General features: G+C 34.3%; 2 protein-coding genes across 4 annotated transcripts in view; one reads left to right on the forward strand and one right to left on the reverse strand.

The window, feature by feature from the left end:
* LOC129224478 (cyclin-dependent kinase 11B-like) overlaps positions 1-21909 on the reverse strand; it is a 61067-nt gene that overhangs the window by 21420 nt on the left and 17738 nt on the right. For all 3 annotated transcript variants that reach the window (XM_054858941.1, XM_054858950.1, XM_054858933.1), the window contains exons 7-10: positions 17867-17998; positions 7348-7401; positions 6461-6685; positions 3538-3659 (exon numbers count right to left, since the gene is read on the reverse strand). In XM_054858941.1, the coding sequence (XP_054714916.1) occupies positions 3538-3659; positions 6461-6685; positions 7348-7401; positions 17867-17998 (533 nt within the window). The remainder of the gene's footprint in view (positions 1-3537; positions 3660-6460; positions 6686-7347; positions 7402-17866; positions 17999-21909) is intronic.
* Positions 10766-11366, forward strand: LOC129224497 (tigger transposable element-derived protein 6-like). Its single transcript, XM_054858962.1, is given in 2 exon segments — positions 10766-11278; positions 11280-11366. Coding segments are annotated over 2 exon segments (600 nt in total).

A 21909-nucleotide genomic window follows, 5' to 3' on the forward strand; every position in this document is an offset into this window, starting at 1 on the left:
TAAATAAAAACTACTTGATACAATATTGCAATATCCCACAGTACGGCGCCCCTGCAGATAAATTACAGCTCTCCGGGGAGGTACACATTTTTTTTTGGGAAACTACCTGTCGAGTTACTAAATCAATTTAATATTTAACAAATTAGTTGGAGACAAGGGTTAAACTTTAAAATCCGCACCTTATACCCAGCATGCTAAGAAAACTTGACCGCAAGTCCTAGCTGTACATAAACGGGACCTTCTATCCGTTAAACTTATATCCATCGGACCATATCTCCGCTGAATCTTCTGGACGTACGTGGATATTCTGTCCGTGGACCTATTGGTTTTGGACCTTCTGTCTGGACCCCTACTGAATCACGCATCTTATGCATGATAGATTGATAGATCCCTAATTGCTCAGAATTGTGGGTTGAGGTTTTTCCAGGGAAGTTCTTTAACATTCTTTTAAATACAGTGAGTAGAGCTGATTCCCTAATGCAAGATTTTTGCCATCTTGGTGTCAGCAAAAGATTCAAAAGTTTCATCGTTAATAAAAACCTAATTATTTGTTACGTCATTGCGAAATTTCACAGTGCTCCTATAGAGGTTTCATTACTCCTCTAGGTTCATAACTCCTCACATTTTGTGAATCTTTACCTAGAAGCCTTACTTAAATACGCCCCAATTCATAATAAGTCCAAAAGCGCTTACCTCTTGTTTTGCCTTTGAACATTCTTAATATACAATGATAGAATCAATTCTCGAAAGCAAGATTTCGCCAGCTCGTGCTGTTGCGGAATATTGAAACTTTTCATCATTAATAAGTCCCTAATTATTTGCGGCGTTATTGTAAAATTTCACGGGACGCTGAAGAGGCTTCATGGCTCCCCGACGTGGTGCATATTTTGGGAATCATTACTTGGAGCCTTACTAAAATACGCCCCTAATACATAGTACGTCCGAAAGCGCTCACAGCTGTAGTTTTGCCTAGGAATATCCTTTTAAATACAGTGATATAAAGCTGATTCTCTAATGCAAGTTTTTCCCATCTAGTAGCGCCGTGAAACATTCAAAGGTTTCATTATTTAAGTACCCAATTATTTGCGAGATTTTGTGGCTCCCAGGAGGGACTTTTTTTTTAAATATTTCTTTTCTTATAAGTTACTAAAAAAAGGAGAACTTTTTTACACCTTTTCTGCAGTGGGCGTTTTGGTGAAAGTTGAGCCTGGCCACCCCTGACTGCCATATTAGAATTAGCAATACGTGTTAAAACTAAAGGTTCTGGAGTGCTGACTATCACAACTCCCCTCGCTGCACCCCTGGAAGTTTCGTCTCTTAAGGCGCCATTTTCAGTTTCGATGTTAGTGCCACCTGCACGCCTTTAGCTAATATTGTATATTTAAAATAAAAACTCAATTTGTTGAAAATTCCCTGCTGGTGTGTATAGCAAATTTGTCGGGGAACACAACCAACTCAATTAGAAAATACCATTTTATGGAAGGGATGGCTGTGCCAGTGGTGCACGTTTCATTTTTTCCCTTTTTACTGGTACGAAAGAGAAAAACAACCTGTCCAAAACAACGCCTTTCCCCTCCTCTTACCGACGAAACAATTGACAGAAAGAGAGCGGCATGGACAAGAGGGCTGTAAAGCACATGACCTAGGGTCCAGAATCAGAAATCGGACCCCACTGTCTCGCTTCGCAACTAGACGGATGTCCATCTGACGTTGGCGACAGCAATTATGGCACAATAAACGTAGGAGAACAAAAATGCCTACAACTTTTACGTTCCTTTCAGATTCCCAAGCCACAAAAAAGGAATTATATTTGCAAAATACTTTTGTTTACAAGTTTGTCCGTAATAAAATATGAGTTTTAGACTTTGGAATTAAAATGCCGCCCCTAAAATTTGCCGCCCCGGACAGGGGTCCGGAATGTCCGGCGCTGGAGTCGCCCCTGTCGGGGACTACAGTCGGACCTCCATATATCGAACTTCCACATATCGAAATTTTCTATATATCGAAATTCCAGCATGTTTCCATGCTCATTACATAGAAAAATTGTTTCTATATATCGAAAAAATCTCTATATATCGAAATTTTTCTTGATACATTCGTAGATTTTTTTTTCCACTGTAGAATGTTTGTTTCATGAAAAATGAAGGTTAGGGGAGAATATTATGTTCACTAAAGGTTGCTATGAAACTCATATGGAATCTGGGGCTGAGAGGTGTGTAGATAGGTCGTTGTTCCATCTGGAGCTCTTAAATTCCGTCAAGTTCATTTCGAATCTTATTACCAGTAACACCGTAAAATCAGTTTCAAGTTATCCCTTTTGTCTGTTGATTGTCATTTTTAATCTTTTAACTTCAGTAAAAATTATTCAGGTTAAGTAGATTGTGGTTTTTTTCTTTTTCTCTCGATCACATTGTCAAAACGAAATACCCTAATGTTGCGGATCAAGTTGAATTGACGAAAAATGAAGATGTGTGAAGACGCAAAAGTGTAATTTCTGTTAATTTTTTAATTCTTAACTTTTAATCTGATGCTCGTATAAATTAGAAATTGGGTTTCATACACGAAAACTAGCTTTAATTTTAATGTTTTAGGAGATTTTTATGATAAAAACAGATTGTTTCTATATATCGAATTTTTTTCCGGCAATTTGCTACTTCGATATATGGAGGTCCGACTGTATTTGTTACTTTGTTCATTTTGGTTATGTCATCTGATTAAAAGCCGCAAAAATTCTGGAAAAATGCAAAGCAGAAGTGAGTAAAGAAATTTAAGCTTGATTTGGCATTTGGGCTATTTTGATAACACAGGGTTAGCAACCTTGGAGAAACTATTTAAGGAGCATCTGTGATGATTTTGAGGATCATTTTAAAATATTGTGGAGCAGCTATCATTAATATAAAAAAATTAAACTTTTTATCTAAATTGTTTTTGAGCTTTGACTACAATCATTTAACCATTGGCATAAAAATAATTATTTTTAAGTTAGTAAAACTGCTTTAAACACTATCTCACACTTTGAGTTTAAGAAGCATGTTTAATTTCCCATATTTACATGCCTGTAATGAACTAGCAAAATATAATAAAAATAAATTTAATGTTGCTAAAATCTTTGGTAAGCCTGATTGGAATTAAGACAAAATGGAAAATGTGGAGCAAGATTACTTCTTTGCGGAGCTGCGGAGTTTCGCTATTTTTGCGCAGTAACTCCGCAAAATGCGGAGAAGTTGGCAACCCTGAATAACATCAATCATGAACACATAAAGCGGCATCCATTGTATTAACTTCAAAAAGCATTACTAATCAAATTGATTTGGGGTTAAACTTTTTTTTAGAAGCTGTCTTTCAGTATCCAAAAATGAAATCTCCAAATTAATGGAGAAATTCCTATACCGGTGGTAGTTTAACACACCCACCAGTTTCCGCTTTCAGTTGCATAGCCAATTGACACCCTGACAATCATATGTAATTAAAAAAATAAGAAGAAAAGAAAGATAAAGAGGTTTTTTTCTAATACAAAAAATAGCAATTTAAACATACCCGAACAGTCACAATATTGTCGTGTTGAGCTTTCAACAGTGTATTAATTTCACGAAGGGAAGTGATGGGGAAGCCTTCTTTTTCTTTCTCCATTTTCAATCGTTTCAAAGCCACAATTTCATCTATGATTTTAAAAAAATATTATGTAAGTGAACTCATGAAATCCTACTAAAGCAGTAAATATGAATTGCAATTTTTCAAGAGTTATACTTTATATACAAACCTTTCTGTACTATCTTAATAAAAGAATGATTTTTTCAAGTATAAAAATAAAAAAATTAAGGATCCATTAGGATTTTATTCCAACGCAAAATTTAGTTCAATTTTTAAAATTTTGCTGGATATTATTCATTAAAAAAAAATAAATAAATTAAAAAAAAATTATTTTGAATTTTGACATCTTGAATTCAAATTATGTTTTTCCCAATCACGAGTGTGTGTGTATGTAGGCATGTGTATGTCTATGTGTTTGTATCTGTGTGCAGGCATGAATGTGTGGGTAGTTGTGTGTATGTGTGTGTATGTGTATGTGTAAGTGTCTATATGTATGCGTATGTGTATGTGTGTAGGTGTATGTGTGTGTAGGTATATGTGTGTGTAGGTATGTGTGTGTGTAGGTGTATGTGTGTGTTTGTGAGTGTGTATGAGCGTGTGTGTGTAGGACATGGATGCAACCTGGAGACGGCTTTAGCTATAGGAGCAGCACCGTGAGGAGCCGGTCAACAGTGATGATGCGGAGGGTGGCAGTGGGAAAATAAAATGATAGGGCGCCAAAAACAGTCAAGTGAGATCAATAAGCAATCGTGATTGCTCAAAAAAAACTTAAATTCACTAACTTCTTCAGCCTAACAAACAAATTTAAGTCCATGAGTATTATTTTTTCTTAGTTTTTAGCCTACTTTCCCAGTAAAAGTCAGAAAAAGAAGAAAAAAGAAAAAAAAAAAATCAAAAATAAATAAAATAATTAAATAAATATTGAAAAATTAAAAATTGGAAAGTAGGGTAATGAGATGGGGGAAAATGTCTGTCGGTCTGTCTGTCCCCCCCTAATAACTTTTGAATGAATAGTCCGATTCGAAAAAACTTTTTTTTGTTCGAAAGATCTCGGCGAGGACACCTCATTCCCATATTTCACTTTTTGATTTGAACTTTTTTTTGTTCAATTTTGAACAGTTCAATAAAACTTAACATTAGCGCCTACGGGGAAATTCAAGGCAATTCCGAACAGTGAGGCAAATTTGCTTCAAACAAACTTTGTAGGAAAAAGTTTTTGATGAAAAACTTGTACATAAAATATCTTTTTGATTTGAACAATTTTCCGTTCAATTTTGAACAGTTCAAATCCCTTAACATTAGCGCCTACGGGGAAACTGAAAGTCAATGTAGATTCCATACTTGAAGGCGGATTTACTTCAAACAAATTTTGTTAGAAATAGCTCTTGACGCCAAACTCCAGACTTCGACTCCGAGAATTTAGGGGCACTTGACTCCGAATCCGACTCCTGTGCCCGACAATTAATCGAACTCCGACTCCCCGACTTCGACTCTGACTTTGTAGCTTTGGCAAAAATTTATACACGGAGGACAAACGACTGACTCCGATTCTTAGATATTTGACTCCAACTCCTTTACCCCAAAATGAGATTGACTCCAACTCCGACTCTGCAGCTGTGGTTTTGTCTGTGAAATAATTATTGTTGATCTGACTTGCTTTTTATTTTTACGCTAAAGTTTTAATTTAGGTATTCAGTTTTCGGCGAATAAACTCAAAGTCATTTATGTTTCTACATAAAGATATGCACAGACGATTTTTTTTTTGACAATGAAAATTATTTTTTTAAGTTGACATTTTATTGTTTTTATTTATTTTGGTAAGTGCATTAATTCATTTAAAAATTTTTTTTTGGCAACAGGAGAAAAAGACACGATTTTTTTTTGATATGATGTATCTATTTTAATGAGCTTATTAATTTTAATTATTTTTTTTCATTTTGAAAGCTATTAAAGATTTTTTTAATGGGAAAAAGTGTATTAGCTGCTTTGTTTAAAGTTGCTGCTATTTTATTTGTTCGTTTTTTTTTTATTTTTATTTTTTTTATGCATCTAATTTTTTTTTAGATGAGTGAGGAATATTTTATTCCTAGAAATCAGCTTAAAGTATTTCAAAAACATGTTTGAAAACATTTGCGATTTTAGATATTTTTGAGAATATTGATCAGGTACTAGAAAGTAGTATGGGTATACGGGAAAGTAGGCTCGTCTAGTTCTAGACAGAACTTCTTGTTCCACCATTGAATCCTACCAATTTAGTATGTTTCTTTTTCAAATGGAATGACCAAAACTAAACAACATACTCTGAAAGGCCTGACTCAACCCTTTAAAAAGGACAAAAAACATTTAACTTAATTATTATTAATCCTCATGTATATAATAGCGAATACACTGATCGAGTAACGCTCCTAACGTCACCAACAATGAAACACGCGCCATAGCATAATAATTTGATAATATTTTTTGGTAATGTTTGACATGCAGGGAAATGCTATATTTTAAGAAGGCTTAACTGGATCCGGTAACTTAACTGTTGTACTAATAAGACTCATTTTAGGAGAATGAAGAAACGAAAAAGTGGTCAACAATGAATGTTATCCACTGGAGTTTAGGGTTAATCCACTGGAGTTATTTCAGCTATCAAAATATCACCAAACAGGCAATAGCTTCATTCAAATGAAGGAAAGCAATTTTCATCTGTTATGTGATTTCCTGAAAGCCATACTAGTGGTTTTATAATATCTCTAATAGTTGTTTTATAATAGCCATACTTAGAAAATACATTTTGAATTTCTCAGCTCATTTTGTAGAGACATCTAGCAAGATTCTACAGCTTTAGTAAGATTTTGTGAAGGAAAACAAACTCACTTACCTGTTCTCTTATCCCTTGCTCTGTAGACGACTCCGTAGGTTCCCTCTTCAATACGGTTGAGGCAGTGAAACTCCTCCACGCTGCGACAACCTTGGATGGCTGGCAAGTAAGGAGGGAGCTTAGGAGCTGTTTCTGGGGCAGGAGGTGGTTTTGGTGGGGAAGCCGGCTTTGGAGTTTCCTCTACTTTCTGTTCAGAGGAAGGGGTTGGTTCTTCCTCTTCTTCACCTGTGATAGCAAAGTTTTGTACCACTACATGACAAGCACTTTAAAACAGTAATGAAACATAAATGTTTCAAAATAATGAAGTCACGAATATTACCTTGAAACAAATGAAAACTTCCTTTCTTGCCATACAAAGGAGAAAGCAATTTTTTGTAAGTCAAAGAGGCAAGGGGGGGGGGGGGAGATCTTTTAAGCTTTGATCAAAGAAAAAACATTTTTTTTAAAAACAATGCAATTTTAATTGTAAATTCAGTAAAAAACTATAACTGTTCTAAGGACCTGCTCATTTTTGAAACTTGGTAGTATTTAAAGCATAATTTTTCGAAGAGAAGAAATAAATAAACTGCCTTCTTAACATCTATTACAATTTTCCAAAATGACATGAAGACTATATATTCTTCAACACACTAAAAAAGAGAGAGAGGAAAGGCAAGGGTTGCAGGAAGTGGGAGGAGGGAGTAATAGAAAAGAATGCACACACGCATTATTAATTCAGGTCACATCAAGAAATAAGAGAGAAAACAAGTTTTAATGTTAAACATTCTAGAAAAAAAAAATCTTTTTTTGAATAATAGCATTTTTTGCTTCTTTGACATTTGAAGGAATAATTAAGGGAAAACATTTTCAATAATTTTGAAGCAAGTTCTAAAAGTTAAAAAAAGTACCTGATGATTCCTGACCATGACCTTCATCTTCATCCATTTTTGAATGACTGGAATCTGAAAACGATTTTAGGATTAATTTTGTAATGGAAAAAAAAAAAAACCCTTCTTAGTTAGTCTTAATCTAACAAGAAGTTATGTCTGAAGAGTTTAAGATATAAATTTTTCTGAGTCAAATTTTCATTCTACACTTTATATACATAAATATCTACTACAAAAAAAGTCTTTCAAATATTTTGCATTTTATTCGCTTTATGATTGATAAATAGTGAGTTTTTACTTGCATTGTATGATCCACTGCCGATGCTTAAAATGGTTTTCTGAAAATGTTCATGTCATAGGCAAGCCTTTGTATAGTACATGATGGTAAAATGGCTTTGATATTAGCTTGTACTACAAACTAGCAAATTTATTTGAAAACATTTTTTGAGCAACCACGATTGCTTATTGCTTTCATTTGACTGTTTTGATGTGCTATGATTTTATTTTCCCGTCAGCACTTCTGCAGCATCACCGTCGACTGGCTCCTCACAATGCTGCTCCTCTAGTGAAAGCCATCTCTAGGTTGCGTCATATCCTACACTTACACGCATACATACTAGGGCTCGACCGATGGCATTTTTTGGCCGATGGGCCGATGCCGATTGTTGGCCGATTGTTCAAAGATGGCCGATGGCCGATTGTTTTCCTCCAAATGGCCGATTGCCGATGGCCGATGGCCGATGCTGTTGGCCGATGGCAAAAAAAAAAATCAAACAGAAATAAATTGATAAGATTGTCAGGGATTTAAAGAATTATTGATTCATTTCACTTTACTTCTTTTCTACAAATAAGGAATTGTAATCACAAAAAAAAATCAGATTTCGACTTAAATTTCTATTTTACGATTACCCAATTTATACTTCAAGTTTTTTCGCCACATCTGTACATGCATATGTACATAAGAACATATAGATGACCGAAATATCCATTTTGAACCCTCCTCAGCTAATTATCGCAAATTCTCTTGTGATGTCTTCATGCGCATAAAATTGCGTCACTCAAAAACGTTATGAAATAGTAAATTGAAAACTCATACGTATGATCTAAAAGTTCGAGGACAAGTTTTATAAATCCTTACCCTGAATAGTTCACATTACCGAAGCACATCTATCTACAAAATAGTCAGCTTGAACGACTATGCACTTCTGCCAACGTTCATGTAGCTTTTTTAAGCACTCCTGGAAGCAGTTTTCGCAACCTCCTGTAAGGCCTCTTGCGCTGCTGCTTTAACTTCATCGTGGGAAAGAGGGCGATTTTCATGGTGAGAATGCACGGTTTGATTGGTCAATACTCTGATATGACAAACAAATAAAATAACGTTTCGTCGGAGTTAGCTCCATGTGACTTTTACCAGCAAAAAAACATTTGCATGGACGCCGCTTTCTTCCGCCAGGAGAAGATAAAGCTGCATCATAGAAGGTAGCAAAAAATGGCTTCCAGGCATGTTCCCAAAAGGTTTATGAACACTGGCAGAAGTACATAGTCTTTCAAGGTGTCGTTTTGAAGGTGGATGTGCATCGGTAATGTAAACTATTCTGGGTAAGGTTTTATACAGCTTGTCCCCGAACTTTCGGATCGTACTACGTACAATCTGTATAGAATGTAGTTATGCTTCTCCTTTTTTTTGACTGGTGTATGATGAAAGAGAAGGAACAACAGCCAAAAAAAGAAAGAAAAAAAAAGGATGAAAAACAAAGAGACTGTTTAATAACCAATTGATTTGTTTTTTTTTAATTGAACATTCCACTAAGATTTCAGTAATACAGTAAAACCTCGCTACAACGCTATCCGATACAACGATAAATCCCTCTACAACGATAATATTTCGTGGTCCCGGTGAACTCGCATAGGAATTAATGTTATCCTCCTCTCAATATTGCGATATTCTCTACAGCAATAAACCCCTGTAATGCGATGTTTTTTTAAGTTTTCAACCCCTCTTTATTACGATAATTTGGTTTTCAAGTACAGTAAAATCCTGAAAGTAACCCCTCCTATTTAAAAAAAAACCTTAAAACTTTATTTTTTCTTTAAAAATGGTTAGCTCTAAGTTTCGCGCTACATTTTAAACTGTTAGATTTTTAATTTAAACTTTCACAAAAAGTGAAAGAATCACTTAATTTGAAAAAAAAAAAAAAAAAAAAAACAACATTAAAAATACGTTTTTGCATCATGCAGAATCAATCCCTTTTCGATGTAAACATTGCATCACGTTGTGACATCATGTGTGCGATCGGTTGCAATGACTCAGTCAAGTGAATGAACTTTTGGGTGAACCGAGTCACCAGTTCATTGTATCTTATAACCGCGAGAATTTTTTTGTAGATTGAGTTACTTTTTGATTGGCAACATATCTTTAACTTTCTTGCATTGGCAACACATCTTGTATTTTGCATATTCTTAATTTGAAAGCCATGTGAAGACCTTTAAATACTTCGAGCGATATTTTTCGCTCTCTCTCTCTCACCTAACATAGCCGCAAAATGTGTTGTACGTGATTTCGTGATGTCTGCCAGTGCCCTTTACTCCTGGCAGGGCGTAATACAACGTGATGTCAATTTTAAAGTCATAAAACGCCTTTAGGCCTATTTTTGTATGTTACGTTAATGCCATATATTCCTTGGAATCAGCATGTTCGTAAAAACTGAATGTATCGTTGTATTTTAGCGGCTAATCTTTGTCTATTCTTCTAAATGTTTTTTTAATATCAATGAAGATGTTGTTCGTCAACTTAAGTAATCCTTTGTGGATAATAAATACAGATTTTCCATGAGGAAAAATGCTTCACGTGTTTTTCTTTCCAACTTCAGGCTGTGGACATTTTTATTTGCAAGTTCACTTCTACTAGCGGTGTAGTAAGTCTAAATTTCACTACACATAATGCTCACATAAACAATGCGTTTCCAAAACGGCGTCGCGCTGGAGATAGTTTATTTTCACAAGTCAAAACAAAAATGCACCTTCCAAAATAAATAAAAAAGGAGTACAATCGTATAAATTTCTTTTGCAACACATATGAACAAAAAGAAAAGGCGCCCTTGTATCAAAAGGCGTCTAGACCAAAGGAATAAAGAGCTGAAACCGTCCTTCCTCCCCCCCCCCATTGAGATTGTTCTTTTATTTTGTTTAAACCACAGCGTTTTTTTTTTTTTCTTTTTTTGGGAAAAGAAAACATGCACATGGAGAGGGAAACTAAACATTTAAAAATGCTTGCCAAGTAAAAAAAACAGAATGTTCATTTTTTTTTTTTTTTTTGAGTGAGTGGCAAATGAAGATGATCTGAAAAGGTGTAACATTCCCATCTGATTGTGCAATCACTGTCACATAATCGACGAAAACGGAAAATTTGATTTTATTCACTAGTGTATTTTTCCCTAAGATGGCAGGGAGAAAGCAAATTTCATTTCAAGATAAACTCAACGTCATCAGCGATATTGATGATGGAATGAAGCAGGTTGATGCAGCTAAGAAATATGGATTATCTCAATCTACAGTTGCAACGTTCCTCAAGAAGAGGAAACATATTGAAGATGCTGTGAGATCAAATTCAGTTAATCCCAAGCGAAAACGACTAAAAGTCGCGACTAATGAAAACATTGATGCTGCCGTCCTGAAGTGGTTTCAAGAGATGAGGGCAACAAATATCCCAATAAATGGACCCTTATTATGTGCACAAGCTAGGAAATATGCAGCAATGTTAGGGAACGAAACTTTTAAAGCTAGCAATGGTTGGCTAATGCGTTTTCGAGATCGCCACGGAATCACTTTCCAGGAAATTCACGGAGAGAAAAAATCTGCTCCGATGAATGAGGCAAATGCCTGGGGACAAGAGAAGATGAAAGATATTCTTCAAAAGTATGCACCAGAAGACATTTATAACGCTGATGAAGCTGGGCAGTTTTTTCAACTCCTCCCTAATAGAACATTGGCGTTTAAGGGTAAAAAGTGTCACGGCGGGAAGAAATCAAAACAAAGATTGACTGTTCTTCTGTGTGTCAATAGTACAGGAACACATAAAATTCAACCTCTTGTTATCGGCAAATCTTTGAAGCCAAGGTGCTTCAAGAATGTGAGAAGCCTTCCTGTGGAATATAAAGCAAATAAAAAGGCTTGGATGACGTCTAAATTTTTTTTCTGAATGTTTGCTGAAGTTAGATAAGGAAATGAAGAGGAAGAAAAAAATTGCATTGTTGATTGATAATTGCTCCGCTCACACCTCAATTCCAAAACTACAATGCGTTGAAATTGTTTTTTTTTTCCGGCCAACTGCACTTCCATATTGCAGCCACTCGACATGGGCATAATTAAATGTTTTAAAGGATACTATAGGAAACGTTTGGTGGAATCCGATACTTCTGGGGATTGAAAATAAAGTGGAAGACCCTTTTAAAGCTGTAAATGTTAAGGACGCATGTGACTTTAGTGCTGGAAGTTGGTGGGCAGTAACAGAGAAAACCATTCTGAATTGTTGGAAAAAGGCCGGTTTAGGTGTCTTACACTGTAAAAAAATTCCGAAACGTTACTGGTTATTTCCGTGGAACGTTTCGTGATTTCAGAGGTTTTCACCTATTTCCCCAAAAAATCAAGTATCTTCGCAAAAAAGTTTCCTGTATTCCTAAAAGATGCACAAATGCAGACCTTGCACTGGTGTGAAAAATATTTTTTGCTACCAGTTTAAATATTGACGGAGCGTGTTTATTAAGTGCATCGACTTTAGATTGTTTATGGCCCGTCCGGATCGACTAAGCTTCCAATGGGAGTAAATAAGTCACTGGATAGCTACAGCTTTGCGAGGCAGGAATTTCAGGCGAGGGATATGCTTGGTTCTTGCTTGCAATTTTCACATAGCGTGGTCGCAGTTGCTCTAATACTTCTGGAGCTTTCTTGGTAAATCAGGAAGGTTCTAATCAATTAAACCAAACCTATTTAATTATTCTAGAAGGTTCACGACTGGCTTTAATAGGAGAGATTTCTTAATATTTCAGAAAGGCTACTGACTTTTATCAGAAAACGTTCCTGGTTTTTGTAAGATATGTTACTGACTGAAATTGGGCACATCAGCTGCCTATTATTTTCCAGGAACGTTTCTGAATCGTTTTTACAGTGTAGAAGATAAAATGTTATCTGATTGTGATGAAAATTCCTCAGACTGTGATATTTTATATGATCAGGAAATAGTTTTGAATCTCCAAACACCTGTGTCCCAACTCGAGGAAAAAACGGGCAAAAAATATGGAGTGAACGTAGAGGATTATTTGACAGCGGATGATGATCTTACTGTTTTCGCAGGAGTTACTGATGAAGAAATTCTCTCTGAAATTACTGGTGAGATGGAACATAGTGAAGAAGAAGACGATGAGGAGGAAGATGATGGTGATGATAATACGAGTCCATCACAATCCTTATTGTCGACCCAGGAAGCACTTCAATCAGTCAAATCTCTGCGGACATTTTTTTCAAGTCTTCCATCCACAAACGAGGATCATTTTCGTGCTTTGGTCTCATTGTATACTTTGTTGGTTGACTTAACAGTCAAAAAAGCGGCCAAACAAACAAAAATATTGAATTTTTTTCAATAAAAACGGATTTGAGGTATGTTTACGAGCTTATTTTCGGAATTTATTTCAATTGATAGTAATATTTAATCATAATTAACACCTTGCCAATAAATGCATTACAAATATACTATATATAAAAACATTTATACCTAGGTAATGCATATACTATAACATTTGAATAAAAAAAACCTATTGTATTATCAAAATATATAGGCCCTCAATATAACAATATATCCCTCTACAACAATATATTTCTTTGGTCCCCAAAATATCGTTATAGCGAGGTTTTACTGTATTGTAATAATGTATGAATTTAGGTACATTAAACATAGTTAAAAAACGTTAAAGTATGTTGTTTAATCATTAAAAAAAATAATAAAACTTTGAAACCGTCAACAAATTACGCAATTAAAGTGGGAAAATTGCACGTAGACATTTTTTAGTCATCAAATCAAACAAAAAAAAAATGTTACAGATAAATTACAATATTAAATCAAAATAGGAATATTTTTATACTTATTTAAAATTTATGAATAGAAAAGTTTGCATTTTTCATGAAAGCTATAACTGTGGCATAAATTTTGCTGAAAAAAGAAATAGCCATGAAAAGAGCGAGGTTCTTTAAACACCGCTACAATAAACAAACTCAATATTTACACCAAGTTAATAACTGAATACATATACTACTTGGTCTGATGTTTGCACACGTAATATTGAACAATTTGATTGTTTAATCTTTTATGAAGCTTTTCAAACAAGTTCAAATTAAATGTTTCAATTTAACAATTTTCTGAAATTTAAAAAATTGCATAATAGAAAATCCTTGAAACTTTTCTATAAAAAACGAAAATATCTTATTCATTGATTATATGTAAATACAGTGCAGAACCTTTTATCCGGGAATCAAAAAACCGGGAAACCAGAAAACCGGCAATTTTTTTCCCCAATTATCCGCCATTTTTTAAAAATACGCATTTTCGGCAATTTTTGAAAACTGAGATCTTTTTTTTTTTTTTTTTGAAATACCTAAAAGAATATGAACGGTAACTTAATGAATATAATGTTAATCACTTATAACTTGAGAAAATGTTTACGAAAACGAACTTCAAAGGGTTATCATCCTTTACGAGGAGCAAAATTTCCGAAATATTTTCTTGAATTAAAAAGTACACTCGTAAGTCTGAAATTTTCGTGTTTAATTCCAACTGAAAACTAAAGAAATGAATATTGTCCTATTCTAATGCAATATTTTATTTAATGGCCTTTAATTAAAGCCGTTTAGAGCGTAAGTGACGTCGCAAAAGTGCGGGAAACGCTGGAAACCAGATTCCAGAATTTTCCGCATAGTGTTCGTGGAACTTAGAAATCGTTAAACGCAAGACTGTAATAAGGCTGCAAGAACTCACAAATCAAATTTCTATTGATATTAACTTAATGCAAAAGCAGTAAGAATCAAAAACTACCGTAATTGCAAACAGAAAATCTTTACAAATAATTTTAAAAGAAAGAAAAAAAAACGCGTTCATAAAAGCAAATTCTTTTTATACACTACAGTAAAAAAAATCGCACATTTACGTTGCGACTTTTTTTTTGCCCTTCTCTTCATTTTATCATTAGCGCTTTTTAGCGATCCAGAAAACCGGGAAATTCAGATATCCGGGATAGCGATGGTCCCAAACTTCCCGGATAATTGGTTCTCTACTGTACATAAAAATAGCTACTTAAAACAGAAAAAAAATCGATCGCTATTATTGATGCAGAAAACATGGCGCATTAAGAAATGTAGGTGAAACAAGTATGAGAAATACGGCAAAATGACATTTCTTTACTAAAATAAATAATCGCTAAATATTTAAGAAATGCTTGAAACGACGAGGGAGGGTTAGGGGGAGTCACCCTCTGATTTTGGAGTAACTCACACTTTGACCACATTTTTACTTCCTTTTACAAAAAAAGGAAGTATTTGCGAATGAAATTTCACTCAAAAATCAGCCTTAATTTCCATTTTGCTCACCCCTAAATAAATGTTGACTTTTTTTTTTTTTGAACCCTACTACCCGCGGATAAGTGCCTAAGAACGTATAGACCCCGAAATATCCATTTTGACAATCCCCGAGTTAATTACAACGAATTTTCTTGTGACGTCCGTATGTATGTATATCGTATAACTCAAGAACGGTATGTCCTAGAAAGTTGAAATGTGGTACGTAGACTCCTGGTGGGGTCTAGTTGTGCACCTCCTCTTTTGGTTGCAATCGGGTGTTTTTAGAGGGGTCTTTTGCCTCTTTTTTGGGGGAGGGGAATCATTGTTAATTTCGATGCAAACTCAAGTGGTGTTATAATTTGGCGGACACTTGACGATAATTTGCCAGTCTTTTGGTCGCCAAGTTTTGTTACCAACTTGGCGACAAATTTGGCAATTTAAAAAATATATTTATTATTATTTTTAATCTGGTTTCAATTTGGCCACAGTTGGTGATATTTAAAGAGTTTTAACTATTGAATCACATTAAAATTGCCAATAATGGGGAAATAACATTAAGTTGGGGTAAAAAGAATTCATGTGATGCACACTTCAGCTCGTTTTAGTACAGAACCGCTACCACCAACGCCTCGGAAGAGTTTCTGAATCTACTTCAGTACTTCTGAAGAAAAAATTTAAGTCCCTTTGATTTCCGAATTATGTCACTATTCAAAACGTCTTCAATCAATTTCTTACATTAATGCTCTAATGTCTTCCTAAACAATAGATAAAGTTTGAAAAAAAAAACCATAGTTTTATGAATGGTATTAGTTTTAAACAAGTCAGGAGTACAACTAGAGTTTAATTTCAGAAATTGAGGGAGTAGGAGGAGGGGCACGCAAGTGTTCTCGGAAATAAAAAAAATAGTCATAAAAAATCGAGTTCAAAATAATCATAAACATTGAGCAGAAAAATCCTTTCAAAACTTGCATCCGAGTTTGTTTTGACGTGCAGTGGCGGATTTAAAATATAGCAAATGTTGCAATTGCGCGAGAGGCCTCATAACCACAGGGACACCGTAGGAGTTACAAAAATTCTTCTGATAAATGTTTTACAACTTTTATGATAGAGAAATAGGGCCCCAAAATGTATTTCGACTGGCCTCAAACTTGTAACTCCGCCGAAGCGATACAGAAAAGATTGCATTACTGTGATTCATATTACAAATATCGATAAATTAAAAATTATCTTCGGTTCAACTGGAATCTAATAAAATGACACAAAAATCGGTTTCGCCATCTCATATTTGTTTCCATAGTCTCTAAATCGGCAATATATCACCAAATGATCGTCAGTCTGAGACGCTATATTAGTTTTGCATTGAAATAAATAATTAATAGCCACAAAAAATGAGTAAACAGGCTTTTCAGAACACGCGATCGAAAACAAAAGGGAAGTGCACAACTGGAACGTACGCACACCCCACATGCGAAAATTTATCCTTCTACATCTTACCATTTTTGAGTTATAACTTATGAGAGATACATACGTACATCCAGCTGCAAGAAACAAAGCAATAATTAACTTGTTTGGTACCTAAGAATGCAGTATTAAAAACTCTTTCAGGGGTGACGACTGTTAGGGGTGTCATACTGAAATTTAAGTAAACAATTTTGTATGAAAACAGTAACTCCCTTTACTTTGTATTAAAAAGTAAAACAGCAAAGGTCTTTTTTTTTTCAAAAACATCGGCCAATTCCATCGGCTTTTCGATGTTTTTTAAGGCCGATGGGCCGATGTTTCCTGCAAGTTAGCATCGGCCGCCGATGCAGATGCCGATGGCTAAATTGTTGAACCATCGGCGCCGATGCATCGGCCAGGCCGATACATCGGTCGAGTCCTAATACATACACGCATGTACAAACAGACACATACACACACATACATACACCTACACACATACATACACCTACACACATACATACGCACACATACAGACTCCTACACATACACACACAACTACCCACACACTCATGCCTGCACATAGACACATATGCCTACACACCACATTAACATCCCCCCCCCTCACCACAAACACTCATACACACAACTACCCACACACCCATACCTGAACACAGACACAAACACATAAGCCTACATACACACACACTCTCGTGATTGCGAAAAACAGAATTTGAATTCCAGATGTCAAAATTCAAATTATTTTTTTTTAGTTTTAACTTTAACAAATCATTTGTGGCAGCACTTAATTTTTTACTTTTGTTTAAAAACACATTGCTGAAATATTCTTTTTGTTACGTTTTGTAATATCTCTATATAAAATAGGCATCCTGAACTTAAATTTATTTTAATTACTATTACAACATAGTTCTTTTTTGCTTGTGATATAAATTGTAAAACTTTTGACTATCAGATGATTAGAAGAATATTACATCATAATTTCATACAACAATATACTTTCTAATGTGTACTAGAACTACAAGCAAAAATTCAAGTCCTTTTATAATACAAATACAAATGTGACGGCCAGCAACAGGCTCTCGGCCCAGCTAGGCTGATACTAGTCAGTTTATAGGTCCCCAATGAAGATCAACGACCCTCTTAAAGCTATCCACCTCCTTGCTCATTGCCACCTCTTCCGGTAAGCTGTTCCAAGTGCCTACGACGATATCTTGGAAAGACCTTGCTATGCACATTTCAACTAAAAATGCTTAACCACTATTGTGCAAAAGCACTACCACACATCTTTGTAAGTTGTCAGATCAGACATTCCATTTAATGAGCCTAAATGAAATGGGTGCTTGCTCATTCTATTTAGGCTCATTTTCACTTGATAACTTGACTCTGCCCATTTCTCAGTGAAGAGTAATGGGGATTACTGTCTATGCTCTATCCTGTCAAAGCTAGCTTTCTACATTTAAATGTCCAAGAAGCTTACCTTCTGTGTCACTGTCACTGCTATCTGATTCACTTTCAGTGTCATCTTTATCATCACTCTGTACATCACTTTCTTCACTAATTTCTACCTCCTTATCCTCATATTCCATTTGTTCTTCATCAACAAAGGGCTCTAAAATAGAGTATTTCATTAGAAATTTTCTCACTATTAAAACAAGAGGGCAGGAGATTTTGTTGCTAATATAAAAGTGAAACAAGAGCAAACGAATAAATAATTCATTCTTCAACTGCTTCCCTTAAAAGTTCAAATGCCTCTAGAAAGGATATATTCTTTGCTAGAAAATTCTTGAATATGTTAAGTAAGTTATTATAATATTATCAAAACATTCTAAACTAGTAAAATAGTTTTGCCAAAATCTTTACTCTGCTACAGTAGCAATGCATGTGGTCCATTCTTTGAAGAGCATTTTAGAAAAGTAGCATGGAAGCAATGCATTATACCTGCATCTTTGGAGCAATTGCTCTCATTTTTTTTATGCATAAGAGAAGTTGAGAAGAAATAGCGAAATTAGCATTTTGCTTAGGGGCATGTTAATGATTTAAATCAATTGATTTTTCCGAAAAAAAAAAAAATGTATATATATATGGATTTCAATCTTTGATTAACTGATAATTGAACTTTCTAAAGTCTTTTTAAAAGTTAAAAACAAACAAAAAAAAGATTTAAATGAGAAAAACTGATTTAAATTTTAAGAAATACGACTCTTTTGCTTGAAAACAAATAAATAAAATAGCACAATAAATAAATAAATAGAAATAATAGATAATATAATAGAATAAATATAAATAATAGAAAACAAATAAATAAATGCAAAATATGATATTTTTACACCCTGATTTTGCTTTATGATGGATAAAACATTCAAAGTAGAAACTGACACTTTAGATTGGAAAATAAATGCAAACGATTTGCAAAAAAATGATATAATGATAAAATTGAAAGTCCAATTTTGTAATGCTCACTCTCTCAACACTTTTTGGCAGAATTCAATTACTGAGAGATATAAAAAAAAAAGATGAGTGAATTTATATACATATGTATCAGAATCAGATAAAAATATAAAGTATCTGCGCACACAACTCAAAAGTATCTGCAAACTAATATTCGTCTATCACATAAAAAGGAGGGGGGGGGGGGGGGGGGCATATTCCCCTCTCCCCAAAAAAACATTTTTAATCTTAAGAATAAATACATTGGCTAAAACAAAGCTAGAAAGTACAAAATTGCAAATAATTGCTTCTTTGAGGTGACAAGGAATTTAATTTTCATGCCAATAATGTGAGCCTATGGATGCAAAGATCTAAGCTAAATTTCAAAAATTTAAAACTAAGCTTCTTTTAGCAACTGTCTTTTCATTCATGAGCTCACATTTTTTGGACATTATATCTCCACTATAGATCATACATTGGTGGGACCTTTCTCTTCTTAAGCTGTCAAATCAAGAAATCCATAGGATACCCAAATTTCTGAGAATAGAGGAAAAACTAGCAATTTACTGCTTCTTAGAAATGCCCTGTTGAGGGAGGGGACAAAAACAAGTGCAATAAATCTAGTAGTAAAAAGTTTTATTTATGAAGATGAGAGATACCACTAGGAGCATGTCCCCATCTGCCTTTAGTCCCTAGTGGACCAATGCACACAAGGATTCCAAAACTATACCGTATTTTCGGGCGTAAGCGCTGTGGTGCTTTTGAGAAAAAAGTTTTTTAATTGCCATTGTGGTGGATACAGCATGTGCGGTGTATATGATGTTTTTTTTAGTTTACATATTTTACAGAAAATTAACTATTTTGAAAAGAAGCGCCGTGGTACTTACGAGAAAAAAAGTTTTTTAATCGTCGATGTGGAAGATACAGCACGTGCTGTGTATACAATGTTTTTTTTCAGTTTACAACATTTTACAGAAAATAAAAGAAGGAAAATAAAATGTTTCGAACTTTCTTTGAAACGATCGGAAATATGTTCAAAATCTGTTTTGAATAAAAAATAAAATTTTCCTTTTGAATTTTCGGTAGTATAATTAAACACGCTTTTTCTTCCAAAGCTAAAAACTTGGGAAGCTCTAGGGCATCATTCTGATGATGTAAGATTTTGTTTTGTCTTGATAGCTGTAAAATTAACCAAGTTAGATGCATTTACTTAAAACTTGTTTTTGGTTCAAAAACGGCTACTAAGCAAACTTAAAATGGGGTGTTAAAAAACGTATGAGCCTAAAAAATTTTCTTTCAACACTTATGAACTCACTTAGAAGTGAGAATTAACTAGAAAAAAAAATGTCCAGCAAATTATTCTTTTTGGGAGAGTTCAAATGGATTGACCCTAACCTCAATTAAGTTGGTATCAAGTTGCCTGTTTTTCAGCTTAGCTTCAGGCTATTAGTAACTTACTAAAATAAACTAACAGTGTCTGCACAGCAGCGAATACATCCACCAAAGGCGCAGGTGTATACACTGTCTTGTAATAATTTTTACAATATAAATAAATAATCTCAATTTAAAATGAATTGGAAGTTAAGAGTAAGAACTTTTATGATTATAATCATAATTATCAGATGATGTGCAACTCCACGGCAAATGTATCTACACACGGCGTGCGTCTACATTATCTAGCCCTTATATACATAATACAATACACTACAGTAACTGGCAACCTAACTTTCTGATTTCAATCTTTTCTTTACTAATAATAAAGCTAAAAGTCTCTCTGTCTGTCAGGATCTCTGTGACGTGCATAGCGCCTAGACCGTTCAGCCGATTTTCATGAAATTTGGCACAAAGTTAGTTTGTAGCATGGGGTGTGCAACTCGAAGCGATTTTTCGAAAATTCGATGTGGTTCTTTTTCTATTCCAATTTTAAGAACAAAATTATCATAAGATGGATGAGTAAATTGAAGTTATCATAACGTAGAATCGTAACATGGGCACAAGCCAATTGGCGATATATGAAATTATCATAACATGGAACCATAACATGAGTACAAGCCAATTGGCAAGAAAATTCACCATACATTATTTGTAAATATACAGGTGAACCAATTTAGACCTTTTAATTTTTCTATTACGGGCAAAGCCATGCGGGTACCACAAGTATGAAATAAGTAAAACCCATTTAACAAATCGGGATGTTTTTTTTTTAATTAAAAAATGTCAGCATACACAGGGCATCTACTATATTTAGAACTTTCAAATCCATGATTGTCAATGACTACTGGATGTAACTTTCCATGACTCATGGGATATAATGTTTTTAGAAAAAACATAATTTTTTTATGATAATTGCCTAAATTAATGCTTTGTGAAAACAAAATTGCAACTATCTGAGCGACGCTTAGCACATATGTTTTTAAAAATTCAAATTAAAGCAAAATGTAACAAACTAAACCACTATTACTACTAAAAAACAATGCAGCAATGGTTAGTAACATACATAAAATACAATTAGTGAGAGCAGTAATAATGATATGAAAGTACTGGTGAATAATGAACTGTTAACCCTTTTCGGCGTGAATCATTACATTTTTTGAAATTTTGGGAAAAAACGCTATGAGTGGGTGTAGCTGATCTTCTAGACATAGATTTCAAAAAAAAATTTTTTTGTTTGCATTTTTTTTCCGCAGTGGGGGGAGTCGTCTGCCTACTCAGTGGGTGGAGGGAGGGGGGGGGGGGAATTGTCGACAACGCCTACCTCTAGAGTAGAAAAAAGTGCTTATCAATTCAAAATGAATTTAAATCTTTTACAACAGTGTGCTTGAACACCTCAGGGAAAATGAAGAAAAACGATCAACTGTTACAGAGCAAAATGAAAAATTTACAAATTTTATTAAAATTCCCATTTTTGGGGTTAAAAAGTTTGGGAGATTTTTAACAAAAAATTGAAGCATTTTTCTTTTTTTGCCATTTTTTTTCGTCTTTTGTGCACTAGCCTTATTGTACAAGCTCGTTTATTTGGTTTCTGCTGAAGAAAAAGTGCGAAAAAACGTCTAATTTCAGCAACTGATTATTTTAATTTTTCTATTGTATGAA

Source organism: Uloborus diversus, chromosome 1, assembly GCF_026930045.1.
Source record: "Uloborus diversus isolate 005 chromosome 1, Udiv.v.3.1, whole genome shotgun sequence".
In the NCBI taxonomy this organism is placed as follows: Eukaryota; Metazoa; Arthropoda; class Arachnida; order Araneae; family Uloboridae; genus Uloborus; species Uloborus diversus.